The sequence below is a fragment of the Lepidochelys olivacea genome, assembly GCF_965140295.1.
Source record: "Lepidochelys olivacea isolate rLepOli2 genome assembly, chromosome: 10".
Classification (NCBI taxonomy): domain Eukaryota; kingdom Metazoa; phylum Chordata; order Testudines; family Cheloniidae; genus Lepidochelys; species Lepidochelys olivacea.
The window spans coordinates 69,028,964-69,044,979 of NC_140420.1; the positions used below are offsets into that span (position 1 = coordinate 69,028,964).

The 16,016-nt window shown below is 44.3% G+C and overlaps 1 protein-coding gene across 1 annotated transcript in view; it reads right to left on the reverse strand.

Moving 5' to 3' along the window:
* Window positions 1-4,997: 4,997 nt before the first annotated feature.
* Window positions 4,998-16,016, reverse strand: part of CEMIP (cell migration inducing hyaluronidase 1) — a 143,511-nt gene continuing 132,492 nt past the window's right edge. The window contains exons 28-29 of the mRNA XM_084640936.1: window positions 11,866-11,966; window positions 4,998-9,753 (exon numbers count right to left, since the gene is read on the reverse strand). Coding sequence (XP_084497062.1) covers window positions 9,626-9,753; window positions 11,866-11,966 — 229 coding nt within the window. The 3' untranslated portion in view covers window positions 4,998-9,625. The remainder of the gene's footprint in view (window positions 9,754-11,865; window positions 11,967-16,016) is intronic.

Here is a 16,016-nt window from a genome sequence, read left to right on the forward strand (position 1 = left end):
ATAACTTCAGGCAGCCAAACTTTGGCATGTAGACACAGCCGGAGAGTCTGGCGGTGAGCAGGAGCACGGCAGTGACAACCCTGTGAGCACACAAAGGAGCACCACAGAATCCAAAGCCAGGGCTCAGAGAAACTCCATGCTGGGGATTATGCAGAATCAAGCCTCGCATGATCTTGCTGGGGAACTATCATGCTAAAGGTTTTGGGGTGCTACCTGTCCCACCTGAGCTACAGTGCCACTGGCTTTAGAAGCAGGGGTGTTCCCCATCCCTTAGCTTTACCACATGCCTTGCCTGGCGGCTCCTCATAGGGAGCAGCGGCTAACTAACGCCTTGAAGATACAGGGCTTTGCAGCAAAATCCACCTGGGAGAGGCGTAGACTGTTCACACCTTCCAAAGATCCCTAGCATGGGCATGTCTCCGTTGTCTACGTAACAAAAAATGAAGAGTAAGAATTATCCTGCAGCACTCAGCAGTCCCAACTATTCTGCCAGGCACAGGGCAGACAAAAGACAGTCCCTGCCTGAACAGCGTACAGTCAGAGTGTAAGCCAAATTGTGACATCAACCAAGAGGAGAGGGCTGGAGGATGGGGCAATGGTGATACAAACACAGTCACTAGCTTTGTTCACAGTTTGAAGGATTAAGGTAGGTGGCTTGCTTGGATCACCATCCGTAGTCCTGGCTCAGAATTACACTCTCATAAAATCTCCATTTTTCCTTGGGTGAGTGTAGGCTTCTTAAGTGTAGCACTTATCTCTCCTCCATCCCACCCTCCAAGAATGGAGACTCATCTACTTTCAGTTCAAAAGTTCAGCTATGTCCACACTCCCCAGAGTGCCTCGCGTTTCTCCTCTGGTGCGTTAGTTGTCTGTGGTTTCTCTCTACTCAGCCTTATATAGGCCGTTTTTTTTTTTTCCCCCAGGCTTCAGTTTGTCCTTTTTTCTCCTTTCTCTGGATTCCAATTATGCTCAGGGCCTGGCTCCTCTTTCCAGCTCTGCTTCAGATTTGGCACCCTGCCGTTCTCCATTGTATCTGGGGTTTATTTTCTTTCTTTGTCTACTTCTCTCCCAGCAGAGGCTTCAATTTTTTCACTGTCATGCGCCTAGTAGCTGACTTATTTCTGGTCTCTTTGCTTTAGACCTGCTGACAGGATCTTGTACTGCCTTTTGCTTTCATCAAACGCTTTCAAGTTTTTCCCTGTACATTTCCAACTAGTCTTTCTGGCTCTGGTTTTGTTTCGGCACTCGTTCCTTCTTTCTCCACTTGCCTTCGGCGGCTTTGTTTTCATCCCAGCTGCCTGTTATTAGAGGCCAATGTCCTTTCATGCTCCAGAGGTCCCTGCCCTTTTTATGCTTCAACTTTTTAAAAAGGCTCTTTCCAGGCTCTTAAATGCCAGGACAGGTACCAGGAGCTAGGGGCGTTGGAAGTCCTCCGCTTTACACTGCAAGGTGAGGTTGGTATTAGCAGGCAAGTAGTTCAGCTGAGTCTGAACTGGAACAGCTTTGCTTAAAAGTGAAAAACCTATTTATATGCGCCCAAAAAGATTTTTTATTAAAAATCAAGGCCCCAGTTCTCTCAGCCAGCCAAGGTGGGCTTGGCACTCCTGCAGGCAGAGGGCAAACATGGCCTAAAGACAATGGCGCCGGACCCTCAATGGCCATGCCCCTCACTTTTTAACATGGGTGTAGTTTGGGGGGGGGGAGGAAGGGGGGCATTGCCCCTCCCAAACTGCAAGCCTTGGGCAGGCACGGAGCATTGCTGGCAGGGGCCGTGCTGCATGGTGGAGGGGCTGATCACCGAGAAGCACAGCCCCCGCTGGCACTGCTCCGTGCCTACCCAAGGCTGCAGTTTGGGGGAGCAATGCTGGCCCCTGCCCCCCCAAACCACACCCATGTTAAAAACTGTGGGGCATGGCATCCTGGCCCCCTCCAGTTCTGGTGCCCCCCCATCCACCCTGGTTCTACAAAGGTTCCGGTGCCCTTGCCTTAAGCCCTCTTTGCATCTCCTCCTGAGGCTATGATTCGGGGACAGGCACAGTGATCCTGGACAGGGATTCCCCAGCCACACCTCTTTTGGCCTGACTTTGCCCCTGCACCGCGGGTGAGAGCGGGATTGCCTATGTGTTGATATGGCAACGCTACCGCACCCGAGGACCCGCCTGCACTGGGGGAATTCTCCAATGGCTGGTTAACTTGGAGTTAGTGCTGCACGGTGACCCAGCTGGCTTCATCTGTGACCTTAAGTGATGGGCAGCTGCAGATATACCCCCAAAGCTGTTGCCAGAGGTAAGGCTTTCCACAGCCATTTCAAAACTAGGCCTAATGGCCCCGAATCAGCAAAGCACATGCTTAATTTTAGCGGCACTGTGCACGGACTTAAAATAAATCACTTACCCAACTGTTAGGTAGTACTGGGGCCACTGAGCCGGCACCGGTGCACCTGACCCAGGCTAGTCACCCATTGATTTCAGGGAGTAGATGCCAGAGTGCAGGACTGGGCCCAGTGTTTAGGCTGGACTGATGCATAAAGGTTAGCAAATTACAGAGGGTCCTACAAACCCAGCTGAGGAAGGGGCTGCATTGCCCCAGGGGCGGGGGCACAAGCATGTGAATGCTTCATCCTTGCACCATGGTGAAGTACCAGCTCTTTCCCCAGTGCAGCGTACGCCCAGGCACGGAAGACTGCTGTCGGTCGCAGGGAAGAGGGGGTGACCCCGGGGTGCGGGGGCAGTGGCAAAAGGGCACAATAGGCCCTGAGACCTGTGGCAGAGCAGCAACTCTAGCCAGAAAGCAGGACAGGGGCCCAGCGAGCCCCTGCTGCCTGCCAGGCACTTACCCTGACCCCACCCTCTCTGCAGGGAGCGTAGAGCGGCCAGTCCAGAATGCTCCTACCCATTACACAGGGATCCAGACACCTCCAGGTCCATGAGCCCACCGCCCTGCTGAGCCGCTGCTGCCTCCAGCCACCACCAACTGGGACAGGTGCTGACCCCCGCTGCAGTCACCCGGAAAATGACCCCTGCCACTGCCTCCCCCTCCCCAGCCTCCCTTGGCTATCCTAGTGCTGTCCTCTGCCCCTTGCTCGCTCCCCGGCTCTCCCTCTGTGTGCTAGCAGAGCTTAGCATTCACCCTGCTCGTCCTCAGCCAGGCTTTGCAATCCAAAGGGCGAGAGAGATCTTGCCTCATTGGGGTTGGCTGTTGACTTTGGAAAGACGTTTGTGTCAGTTCCCACCCCCCTTTTGCCCTGGTTAAACCCTGTTGCAACCATTTGAGTTTTTCCTTTCCAAGCCCGAGGAGGAAAATCTCTCACTGTGCCTGCCCTGTTTGGTGTGTGCCATGCAAGTCACTGCATGTGAAAGGGAAAGCAAAGGGACTGCCACTCCAGCCCTCCTCCAGTTCTGATATTTGGTTCTCCCCGATCACTTGCTGCCAAGCCCGAGGGAATGTATTCTCCTCCCTCTCATTCGCCAGGGTATGCGTATGTACTTTGTAGCATCACATGATGAACATACCGTTTGCTATGTAGGCTTGGCAGAATTAATTTTCTTAAATATAATTTTGTCAGATAATGTCTGTGTGTTGGCAACACACCATACCATGCCACTCTCACTTTTGCACTGCTGCTGGGAGCAACGCTGCCTTCAGAGCTGCGGGCCTGGCTAGCAGCTGCCTCTCTCCAGCTGCCCCGCCTGTGCTTAATTTGTGCCACGGCTTGCCGGAGCAGAGCCACAGCCCCTCTTTCATTACTAAGTAAGCACAGCCCCCACTTCCCCTCTCTCTGAAATGGGCTTTTTTTGAAAGGCAGTGCTGGGTTTTTTTCCCCGCATGAGATGCGGGATGATGGTGGCACATGTTCGGGGGGGAGGGAGGATATGAGGGCAGGGACAGGAGCAGAAGACAGGGAGGGAGGGGACAGGAGCTGCAGAAGGGGGAGGATAGGAGCAGGATTTGGGGCATAAGCAGAAGCTGGGGACAGTGGTACAAGCAGCGAGAGGGGGATGGGAAAAGAAGGGTGTGTAGCCTACCAGACAAGAGACTCTCCCCCACCCGCCACACCTGGAATGGAACCCATTCTTCCAAAGTCTCAATGTTCCTTTGTTGTCCAGAAAATAGCTTTGAAACCCACTGGCAAGTTGCGTGGCTCCGTCTCTCTCTATGTGACAGGTCCACATAGAAGAGAACAGTCCTCTACTGCTACTCATTGCTCAGTTAGCTCACGTGGCAGAGGATAGTGCTGTAGCTTTAAAAAAGCCCATACCTGCTGGTGGCACATGTGGCAGTCAGTATCATTCTCCATGATGAATTTAAGTTTTTAAAAAAACATAGGGGATTACAATAGTCACCATCAAGTTTATCTTAACATGTTGCATTTTTTTCCTCAGCAGAAGTCTTATGGCTTCAGTGTTGCCTTTGATCTCATCTTCAATTTGTTGCATGTAACCGATTTGGAGATTTCACACAGATCATTGATTTCAACCAGGAGTCAGTTTGTAGCTGCCTTGCCTGAATCGCTTACGAGGATGATACCATGTCCTTTAAAATGCTAATTACTATCATGAGACTTGGATGTGTGCTTGGATGTTGGAAATACTGATTTCCTGCCACCAAAATCTCATTTTAGGAATGCTGCCTTTTAGAGAGACAGTTTGTTTGGCTCAACCCCACAATGGAAAATGTAACAAGCGAATATAATGATTGCCCTGATTATCAGAACCTCATAGGGATACATGGCTACTCATGAAAAAAATAAAACCAGGACTTTTTTTCTGCTGTATACTCACACACATTTCACGAATGTAAAAAATAATTGTCACCTAAAGTACTCTAGGTGCGGGTTAACAGCTCTTCTAGAACAAGCAAACAGCATGGTGTGAACAAACAGGCACACAGTCAAAAAGATATGTAAACAAATACCAGTTCACTGCCATAAAGTTATAATGAAGAGTACAAGAGACAGTAATAATTTGGCATTGAATATTTATTCTGATAAACCTTTTTGTATTCCAAACTACTACATATTAATTCTGTTGTAAGCAAAAACTTTTGGAATGAATCTTCCAAAAGCTTCTGTCAGCATAAACTAGACAGTCAATGCATTGCCACATTCTGTGGACATAACTTTCAAGTGCAAAGCAGATTATCTGAAAAGACATATTTCCAACCTCCTTAACAGCTTGGACAATGCTAAAATCCAGTAACAGGTCTTCAAATCTCTGCAAATTTAGTTCTCATAGTGCCTTTGTAATAAATAAATAGAAAATATATCTTTTTCATTTTGAAGTCTATAGGAAAATGTACAAAACACTATACATCTAATTCCGAAAAAGGACCAGCTATTTCGGCAACAGGTAAAACAAGCATTTGAACTGATGCACCCCCACCCCAAAATTGCCCTAATGACGACAACTGTATATGTAGGCTAATGTAAAAATATTTGCAGCAATTAAACCTTATAGACAGGATATTTGCAGTTTGTGAATGGACAGTTTAAAGAATGTACAAGCTACAAGGAGTCAGTCAACTCACTACTTGCAGAGGAACACATGTACAACTTCTAGAATCCACAAATATTTAAAAAATGATATATCAGAACTATTGGTTGGTGATATTAGGCCAAATTCTACCATCAGTTCCATGCACTTAACTCCCATTGAGTCAATGGGAGCTGCTTGCATTTCAGGAGAGAATCTGGCCTATTACGCCATGCCATGTTCTCTGTCTAGGCTTAACAAGTTGCAGTGATCCTATCCTAAGTATTTACAGAGTAAGATCCATCCCCTTCCCCCAGAATAGGCTCATGTGACTAATCCTTGCATGACCGAACAAAATGGACTTTTTTTTTCCTGGATAAGATGTGATTTAAAAAACAAGCATATTTCCTAGAGCCAAGTCTTATGATTTCACCCTGAGAATTCCAAAAATTTTGAAAATTAGAAGCTACACTTCAGTACAAATGCAACTTGCCTTTTTGTATTAGTTAAACAAAGTACTCAACTCCTGCTCCATTGGGTTTGATTGTACTGAGTCTACAGGTGCTTAGCTCCTCCAATATAAAGACCTAGTCGGCTAGAATAGCAAAGGGCAAAAACAGGATGTTTTTGAAAAACCAGATCCAAACCCAGAGGTGTTTTGATCCTGGTTCCTCTCCTAAAACCTTCAGATTTTTTTTTTCTGGTCTTGGCCCATTTCTAGTATTTTTCATTCATCGTATCGTACGTATGATCTGCTAATACAGAGCAATAGATGCAGTTGTACCTACAGGACAGCCTCGATTATGGGAATGTTGTGGAGGACACTGAATCCATTCAGATAGCCAGGGTTCTGACTAATCAAGGATTTTTAAATGTAATTACTAGACCTAAGGGATAGGATCCTGTTTTGGCTAACAGGGAGTTTCAGATAAATGAGATTTGTATAATCGAGGTTGAACTGTAAGTGAGACTAATCTTTTTTAAGGAATAGTTGTGATCTGGGGGGTGGAAAGGACCCAAATCATCATAAGACATTGGCAGAGAAATGTATATTGCTTGAGAGCTATGCCCTTTCACATTGCATCCAGTGGAATTGGCCCAAATGGCACGAATGGTTTAGAGAGGACATTCCTTTGCTTGAATGAGAAATCCTTCATTAATAGACTGTAAAGAAGCCAGGGAAAAGGAAAATAACCCTGGATCCTTTTAAAAAATGCAACACTTGAAATTCCGCTAATGGAAAACAGTATATAAAAACAGTATAGAAAAAAGCAATTCCAGTTTTAAAACCCAGGAAGGGCTGGAGAGGCACATACCTACAATAGAGCCTGAACATCACTCATAACTGACTCACACAGCAACCTGGTCTGAAAACAGTGCCAGAAAGGTCTTGTGGAATTCAACAGCTGCACAGTGACAGCATGTGCAATGACACACAGATTCATGGCTGCTTCATCCCAATCCAGAGCTGACACTTTAGATACAGTGAAAAAAAAGAGACACTCGGAAAAAAAGACGACGACCGATTTAAAAAGAAACCAACAATGGTTTTCCGGGGGGTAGTGGAGAGGAGGGAAACATAGCTGCTCTGGCATAGGGACAATTTGCCTATTTCAAGAAGCCACTTTTTTTTCGGAAAGTTACCCGAATAACAGAAGCCACTTGAGACACCTGCATGACATCTTTGGGAAACACACAGCAGTTCATCATGTGCATTTCTGAACAATATACAGTGTTTTTATAAGGTTAAGATAAATTTCCCAGCTTAATGAAGTGTGCTGGCAAGCAGCTCTGGTGTATGCTCAGCTTAGCTCATCATCCATTTTTTAAAACTTAGAATGTTATGTTTTGAAGGAAAGGGGGCAGAAAATGTGCAAGATTACATTATCTGGGGAGGAGGGGTGTCTTCTGGGAAGCACAATTGAATCCTCACCCTTGATTAGGGATGGAGTAAGATGACTCCCCAGCATTCCCTGCCTGGGAGCGAGAGACCCAAGTGTGGATCCTCTCGGTAGCGTGTCATGTAGGCACAACCAGTCCATTGGGCTGGCCCTGAAGATTTATATTTGAAGGAATGTATGGGAAAGTCTGAGTAAGTGTGTAGTCCTTGGCTGTCAGGTCTTTTCCACCAGTCTGTGGCTGCTTGCCTGGGAAAAAACACAGAATCATGACAACAGCTATTTAAAAGCATAACCATGGGAATGCCAGTTGTTGGTTATGGGATTGATCAGAAATAGCAGGTTTCATTATGACCATATTTGGTTTGTACATGTGACCTTAAGAGCACCCCAACGCCAGAAGACAAGGGGTGCCCTGGTTTCTAGTTGTGAGCCTCCACTGGCCTAACCAGATCAGTGTACCCCAATTTACTGTATCTACAAGGTGCCATGTAAGATGATATGGGCAAACTGGTAACAAGTTGGCCATTAATATTATTGCTGGTGCATGGATGCACGATGTATGAAAACGTATAAATGTGTGCTGGAAATATGTTCTTAAAACATGCTTGGCAGGTAGGGCATAAGTCATCCCACCCTTGACAAAGGAACATAGTCCCAGCCTGCACAAATGTGTCTCCAATGTCAATTGAGCCAAGAGAGACAATGGAAGTACATTTACAAAAAAGGTAAACAAAGCCATCAAACTAGTGAGTTGAGGAAATAGCCACTTAACTATCATGACAGGAGGAGGAGACTGCAAAAATGAACATGGTCTAAGCTCCTGAACATGGACACAGCAAGCTGAGCCCTCAAGCGGGCTTCCTGACTTTGAAAACAAAGATAAAACTTTGAGGAGATAAGCAGAGAGAAAAAGTCTTTTTGGCATCCTTCATCTGAAGAGACGAAGAAATGAAGTGCTTTGAGCTCTGTGTTGGTTCGGGGCTAAGAACTGGGCAGCCATGCTGGAAGAACAACCATGGTGAGAAAACTACTTTGAACAAGAGACTCTAGTTTAAGCTAGGTTTTAGTCTTAGAAGGGTATTTTTCCTTTTGTTTGTAGCCATTTCGGTCCCAGTTCTGTCTACTTGGTATCACTTCAATATCACTTCCTTGTTAATAAACTTAATCTTGTTTTAGTACACCACCATCTCACTGCAGCGTTTCAAACTGACGAGTAAAATCCTCCACCACACTAACAGGCTGGTGCTGCATACGGTTTTGCCAAAGGAGTAACAAACTTGATAAGGTTTGGTGAATGCTACAGAGAGAGGGGCTGAGCACTGCAGGGGAGACTGTTTTGAGTAGGCTCAGGACAGAAGAGGCTGTTGGTGTCCCCCTGCAAGGAGTAATCAAGCAGGTGGAAGCCAGGGTGAGATCACTGAGCTCTGTGCAGGCTGCTGGTGTCAGAGTTCTGAGCCACAGCTGCATAGCACAGAAGCACCCAGGGTTACAGGGCAGGTGGTGACAACCCCTTCTTGGTCTGGGTGAACCCCAAAGCATCACAATGTGTTAAATCACTCTTATGCCATTTCTTTCCCCACTATGTACCATCAGCTGAAATGTGATAACTCCCCTGTGGTTCAGCATGTACAATTTAGTCTCAGGATTCTGCAGCAGTTTGACAGAATAGTGCAGAAGGTTTCAAATAAATTCTCATTGTTTGACCATGTTTTGTAGCTTTTAGATACTGACTATAATTTATGGATTTCTGATCCAAATTTTCAGCCAGCCTCTGAATTTGCATTCCTGGTTTTGTGCGAGCAGCTGATTGCACTCTCAAAAACAGCAGAGTGTGGAAGCAATCAGTCCCATGGGAAAATTCCGAGCCTTGTATGGCAATTAGATTTAACATTCATACTTGAGAGGCTCACAAGAGATGTAGAGGCAGAACATGACCAGGCCATGTAAAAGGCACTGACACCCTTCCCCCCACTATTTGAAAACAGTTTTGCCCCAGATATTAGCTTAGAAAATAAAGGTAAATCTGGTATCAGCAAGCAGATCAATAGGGCAGGATCAAACAAGATGTGCAGCACAAGGAATGCTGTTTGTCACATGTGGCCATCTACCCACTTGCAATAAAGCTTTCTTCATGTACAGCAACAAAGAAATGCTACATCTCTGGAGAGCTGTGGCATGGTGCCTATTGTGAGCAGTCAGTAGTCCTTTTCTATTGGGGCAGTGCTAACAGCAGGAAGGCAAAGCATGGTGTCCTCATAATTTCATTTTCTTCACCACAGGGATTGGCACAACTTGACAGATTTTAGCTGCATCCTCCTCGGTGATCAGTTTCACCCAAACTGGTCGAAAGCTGCCTTTGAATCCGACAAAAGCCATTTTATCTGAAAACCAACAGCAATAAATTGTAGTGTAGCTGACTGCAAACAAGTGGAAGTACTTTAGATTCCAAGGTCAGAGGAAACAATTGAGATCATTTAGTCTGGCCTCCTCTATAACACAGGCCATAGAACACCCCCAGAATAATTCCTACAGCAGATCTTGTAGGAAAACATCCAACCTTGATTTTAAAAATGTCAGTGATGGAGAATCCACCATGACCTTTGGTAAATTGTTCCAATGGTTAATTACTCTCATTAAATGTATGCCTTATTTCCAATTTGCATTTGTCTAGTTTCAACTTCCAGCCATTGGATAGTGTTATACCTTTCTCTGCTAGACTGAGGAGCTCATTGTTAAATATTTGTTCCCCATGTAGATACTTCTAGCCTGTAACCAAGTCACCCCTTAAACTTCTCTTTGTTTTCATGCCACTCACACACATGCAAACTTCATGGAGCTAACCACTACGCACTCTACTTGTGTTAAAGAGGGTGCTCTGGCTCTAAAATTTTCTGTTGTACTTGTTGGATGTTTGTAAGGTCATACTCTGCTGTGTGTCATGTGAGCTATTATCAGTTAATTAATTAATGCAGAGAAGAACACCACAGTGTTGAAAGGTCCTGTTTTTGACATTTTCCAAATAAAATGGTTCAACATTTAGCTTTGAAACAATCCTTTGTTTCACATTTTGTATGAAATTATGTGTTATAATCTAATACACATTTTGAAAGTCAGAATTAAAATGAATGGCCCAAAATATCACTTTTCAGAATTGTCCTTTGCAGAGAATTTTGAAATTTTTAGTTTTCATTCCTATCTTAAACAAAGGCAAATTTGAAAATCTTGAAATTCTTTGCAAAACAAAACTTCTGTCCTCCACACAGCTCTGCTCACAATGACTTGTTTTAGCCAAAACAACATGGTAAATTTGGTTCTTGATAAACTGGAACCTCACAATTAGGTCGAAACCAATTGGACTCTTCCTCGGTCTGCAGATGCACTCTGATCTTTTTGAACCATCTTGTATGTAATGGTTCTGGCTGGAGACTCCACTTTCAGCTCTTACTGGTTCCTTTATCTCAAAGAAAATACTTGCTAAAGTTACAGTAGCTTCCAATGGTAAACTCTCTGGGGTTGGTGCGCACCTTGATGCAATGTAAATAGGTGCAATTCCAGAGCAGATATCGATCAACAATTTTTCAATGACAATATTATATAGTCAGTTACAGACACATTGGATGCTGGGGCTAGGTGTGGTAGTTTGAATATATGATTTCTCTCTGAACCAATGGTCCTCTTAAAGGAAATCATTAGTGGAATCAGAGGACTAGAGAAGTTAGAGATGGCTCTGGCACCTCTTTTCCATCTCCCATGAAGTAAGTTCTCTACTTTCTCTAAAACTATGTCATTACTTTTGGGAACAGCCTTTAGCAATGGTCATTGCTGTGACAGTGTGCAGAGACATATTGCCTTAGAAAGGATGTACTTTCAGGAGGGAACTCAAAGCAATTCTGTGTTAATCGTAGCACTGTACGCACAGAATATTGTTAGGTAGATAGGGAAGGAGTAGGCACGCGCAAGCAAAGCAGGGGGAAGTTTGGAGGATTAAATAAGCCTTTGTTTAAAATAGTTGTTTAGTATTGCTGATACTTGGCACTCTGGTTTAACAGTTTGGATGTTTAGGAGACCCCTGGACACACTCAGATGGTCTTTAATTTGGTGTTTTCACTCCCCACCGCTTGGAAGGGTGCTATCTGGGCACTTTTTCCAAGAAGGGAACCAAAATGCACTGCCTTCTCTATAGCTGCTGTGGATGCCATCTTAGCATCCATGCAGCACCAGGATATTGTAAGAGTGTGGCTTCTCCTTATGCCATATCCCCCAATGATAGATATCACAGTGAGCCTGGGTGACAGGAATCCTGAGGTCTTTCCCAAACTGTCCTCAAGGAGGGAGGTCTGCATCTCTCTCACCAACACGAGTCCAGTTGAGAAGCACAGTGCCCACTCATTTGTGCAAGGTCAGTTTACTAGCAGGAGTTGATATATTAAAGGTTTTTAACTTGTCAGGTAAACAAATCAAAAGTTTGTATTTACGTTTTTAAAATTCCTTACCTTTTAACTTAAAACCCTTCTCAACTCCAAGTTTTTCCAGTACTTTAGTCCAAGGTCCTTTTGAAATGAATCTGCCTTTGGATGCCATCACCACTATAGAACTAAAGAAAACAAAGCCATTTATAAACATATGAATAGTTAAACCTTTATCACTTGTCTGATTTAAACATTGGTGTCTGCCATCAGTGTGACACCAATGCGAACCAGGTCATCAATGTTCTCCAATGTCTTAGCCACATATTCACTTTTCCATATATGAAAAATCAATTAGGAAGCATATTTAATTTGCTCATTTTACACTGAGTTTCTAGAGCGGTTTATATTTTCAAAATCAGCATTTCTATCACATGCCACTCAGTGAGTGGAATGTACTTCATCTGGGATGCACTAAGCAATTCTCAATTAACTCTTTGTTTTCATATCAGCAACAGACTAAATCTCAAATAAATTCACCTCCCTGGAATCTGTGCAGAGGGTCTGACAATTTTCCTTCTCTTTGACTGCACGTTTGATGCAAAGTGCATTATTAGTGTCCTTATAAATAGTATGTGTCTTCCAAAAGTCCTGGGGTGCTTTATAAACTCAGACTGAAGTACAAATGATGTATGGCTCAGGGATCAGATCATTTTATCTATCACAAATCTGCAGCGATCTCTGAGGTAAAATTCAGCAACTGTCTAAGCAACACTATAAAATAGGTTAGGGCAGAAGGTGAAGAAAAATCCCCTATCACATTGAACCTGGAAGGGGCATTCTGTAGACAGAACCATCCAAGCTGAAGTATAGGCAGGTTAATGAGATTAGCACCCCTATTCTTCTGCAAGGTGCCCAGACCTCTCCAGTGACTGCACCAAGAAATCCTGACCCGATTGAAGAAAATGGGAGTGACTTCAATGAGGCACAGATGCAGCCCCATTGTGTTACAGTAGTACAAACTGTCACTATAATTAGCCACCCAAGAATTCCTTGTTTTTCCAGATATTACTACATAGAATGCAACTGCTGTGCCGCTGAATGGACTAGCTACATCTTAACATAACAATTCCATTAAAATCCATTGTAATGGGATAATGGCAATATAGCAATTCCAAGGAAAAACCAGGAACAAAAGGGTTAATAGTCACTAAGGCCTGATCTCCACCTAAAACTTGAAAAATTCACACTATTGAGAGATGTAGTTAGGCCAACCTAAGCCCTGGTGTAGACACCGTTGGAAGAATTCTTCCATCAACCTAGCTACTATCTCTCAAGTGGGTGGATTAATTACAGCAATGTAAAAACCTCTTCCATCACTGTAGAAAGTGTCTACACTACAGTGCATCATACCTGTGCCATTGTAGTATAGACAAACCTTTAGTCTGTTTTTAGCTTAAACCTCAGATGTTACGTTTAATACTTGCACTGTTAGAAAACTAATTGGGTTTACAGCATGTATTTAGTTACATTCTTGATCGGATATTAGATTTTTTTTCTTTCACTTTACTAAAAAATCATTTATTTCAGCTAAGCCTTTCCTGTCTTGGAGCTTTCAAAAAATAGCTTCGACTTGTTCCATCTATTTGCTTTGGGAAACTCATCACAAAAGTATGAACATACACAAAATATGATACTTGACCTGCAGTAAATTCCCAGAGTGAACTAATAGGCTCTGTCATTCCAGGAAAAAAAAAACTATTAAAAATGTATAATTCAAACAGATTCATCACAGCAGACCCCATTTTTCTTTCCTGGATAAATGGTATGTTTAACAGCTATAGCTGAAATGTCTGGCCATTTCCAGAAAGCAGGTAGGAGAATGGAGTAAAGGGCTAAGAGAACATTTCAGAAGAGCAGGAGAATAATCCAAGGTTACTACCCTATGCAAAATTAGGATCTGTGAGGTGCTAGTTGCTCTTCACTCCTATTGACTTCCATGGGAATTGAGGGCTCAGCAGGTCCAAAGATCATGTTCATAGACCTTGCCCCCCCCCACAGTTGTACTGCTTTAATTTAATCCTGGGGGAATTCTGCACCACTGCACATGCACAGAATTCATGTCCCCTGCAGATTTCTTTGCTTCCCTGCAGAAAAATGACTTTGACAGAGAAGCAAAGGGAAGCTACAAAAACAGTCACACACAACTCCCTAGCAACCCAGGTACAACATTTCAGGCACCCAGAGCAGCTGGCAGAGAGGTAAATCACTGTGGGGCTGGGGATACTCCAGCCAGTGGCTCCTACCCTGAGCCAGGATTAGCTGCTAGTCCTGGCTGGGCTGAAGGCAGGAGAGGATGGGACTTCCTCTTCCCCTGCAAGGAGTGGCTTGGGCTGTGTCAGACCCACCCCCAGAAACCTCCCCCAGCTGCAGGAAGCTCAGCATCCTCCCCTGCTTCCTCCCCACATCACTCCTCAGCTGTGGGGAGAGGGGAGCTGCTCCCCCATCCACCCAACCTCCCATACTGAGAGACCCCTGACAAGCCTCACCCGGCACATCTACAACCCCCCTAGCCCTCCATACCCGAACCTCACGCCACTGAACCTCAACCCCTGCATCTGGAGCCCCCCTGAACCCAGACCCCTGCCCCCACACCCAAACCACCCCCACTGAGTTCCCTGTACTCAAACCCCAACACTGATACCCCACCCCCTGCATTACTCTGAGCCCCCACATCCAGACTCCCACCCCACTGACAGCCAACTAGCTGCACCCAGACCCCCATCCCACTGAGCCCCACTCCCCCAGAAGTCAGAAACTCCTGTTGAGACCCCCACACCCAGACCCCTCTGCTGAACCCCAACTACCTTCACCTGGAAGCCGCTGAAGAGTACCATTGCCCCTGCACCCGGAACCCCACAAACGAGCCTCTGTGGGGAAAACACCACAGTGGCCCAAAACAGTAGCCTTTAATTTCAGATACTACACAAAAACGAGGAGGTTAGTTAAACAGAAAATAAAAGGTAGAGCACCAAAAGTAAAATCCCTGCAAGCTGCATAGAAACATTTTAAAGACACCATAATAGAGGCTCAACTTAAATGTATACCCCAAATTAAAAAAAACAAAGCAAGAGAACCAAAAAAGAGCCACAGTCGCTAAACAAAGTAAGAGAAGCAGTGAGAGGCAAAAAGGCATCCTTTAAAAAGTGTAAGTTAAATCCTAGTGAGGAAAATAGAAAGGAGCATAAACTCTGGCAAATTAAGTATAAAAATATAATTAGGAAGGCCAAAAGAATTTGAAGAACAGCTATCTAAGGACTCAAAAAGTAATAGCAAAAAATTTTTAAGTACATCAGAAGCAGGAAGCCTGCTAAACAACCAGTGGGGCCACTGGATAATCAAGATGCTAAAAGAGCACTCAAGGACAATAAGGTCATTGTGGAGAAACTAAATTAATTCTTTGCATTGGTCTTCATGGTTGAGGATGTGAGGGAAATTCCCAAACCTGAGTCACTCTTTTTAGGTGACAGATCTGAGGAACTGTCCCATATTGTTCCAAAACCTCCTCTAAGGACACCTCAGATTCATAAACTAAACAGTAGTAAGTCACCAGGACTAGATGGTATTCATCCAAGAGTTCTGATGGCACTCAAATGTGAAACTGCAGAATTACTAACTGTAGTCTGTAACCTATCATTTAAATCAGCTTCTGTACCAAATGATTGGAGGATAGCTAATGTGACACCAATTTTTAAAAAGGGCTCCAGAGGTGATCCTGGCAATTACAGGCCAATAAGCTTGACTTCAGTACTGGCAAACTGGTTGAAACTATAGTAAAGAACAAAATTGTCAGACACATAGATGAACATAACTTGTTGGGGAAGAGACAACATGGTTTTTGTAAAGGGAAATCATGCCTCACCAATCTACTAGAATTCTTTGAGGGGGTCAAAATGTATGTAAACAAGGGGGATCCAGTGGATACAGTGTACTTAGATTTTCAGACCTACTTTGACAAGATCCCTCACAAATGGCTCTTAAGCAAAGTAAGGTGTTATGGGATAAGAGGGAAGGTTCTCTCATGGATCAGTAACTTGATAAAAGGTAAGAATAAATGCCTCTGACAACAATTACATGTATTAATACTCTACAAACCAATATGAGCAGAGAAGACAATCCTTAATTTAAGAAGCACTGATATGGTTTCTATTAGTATTTCAGGCTGGCTAGACTACTGT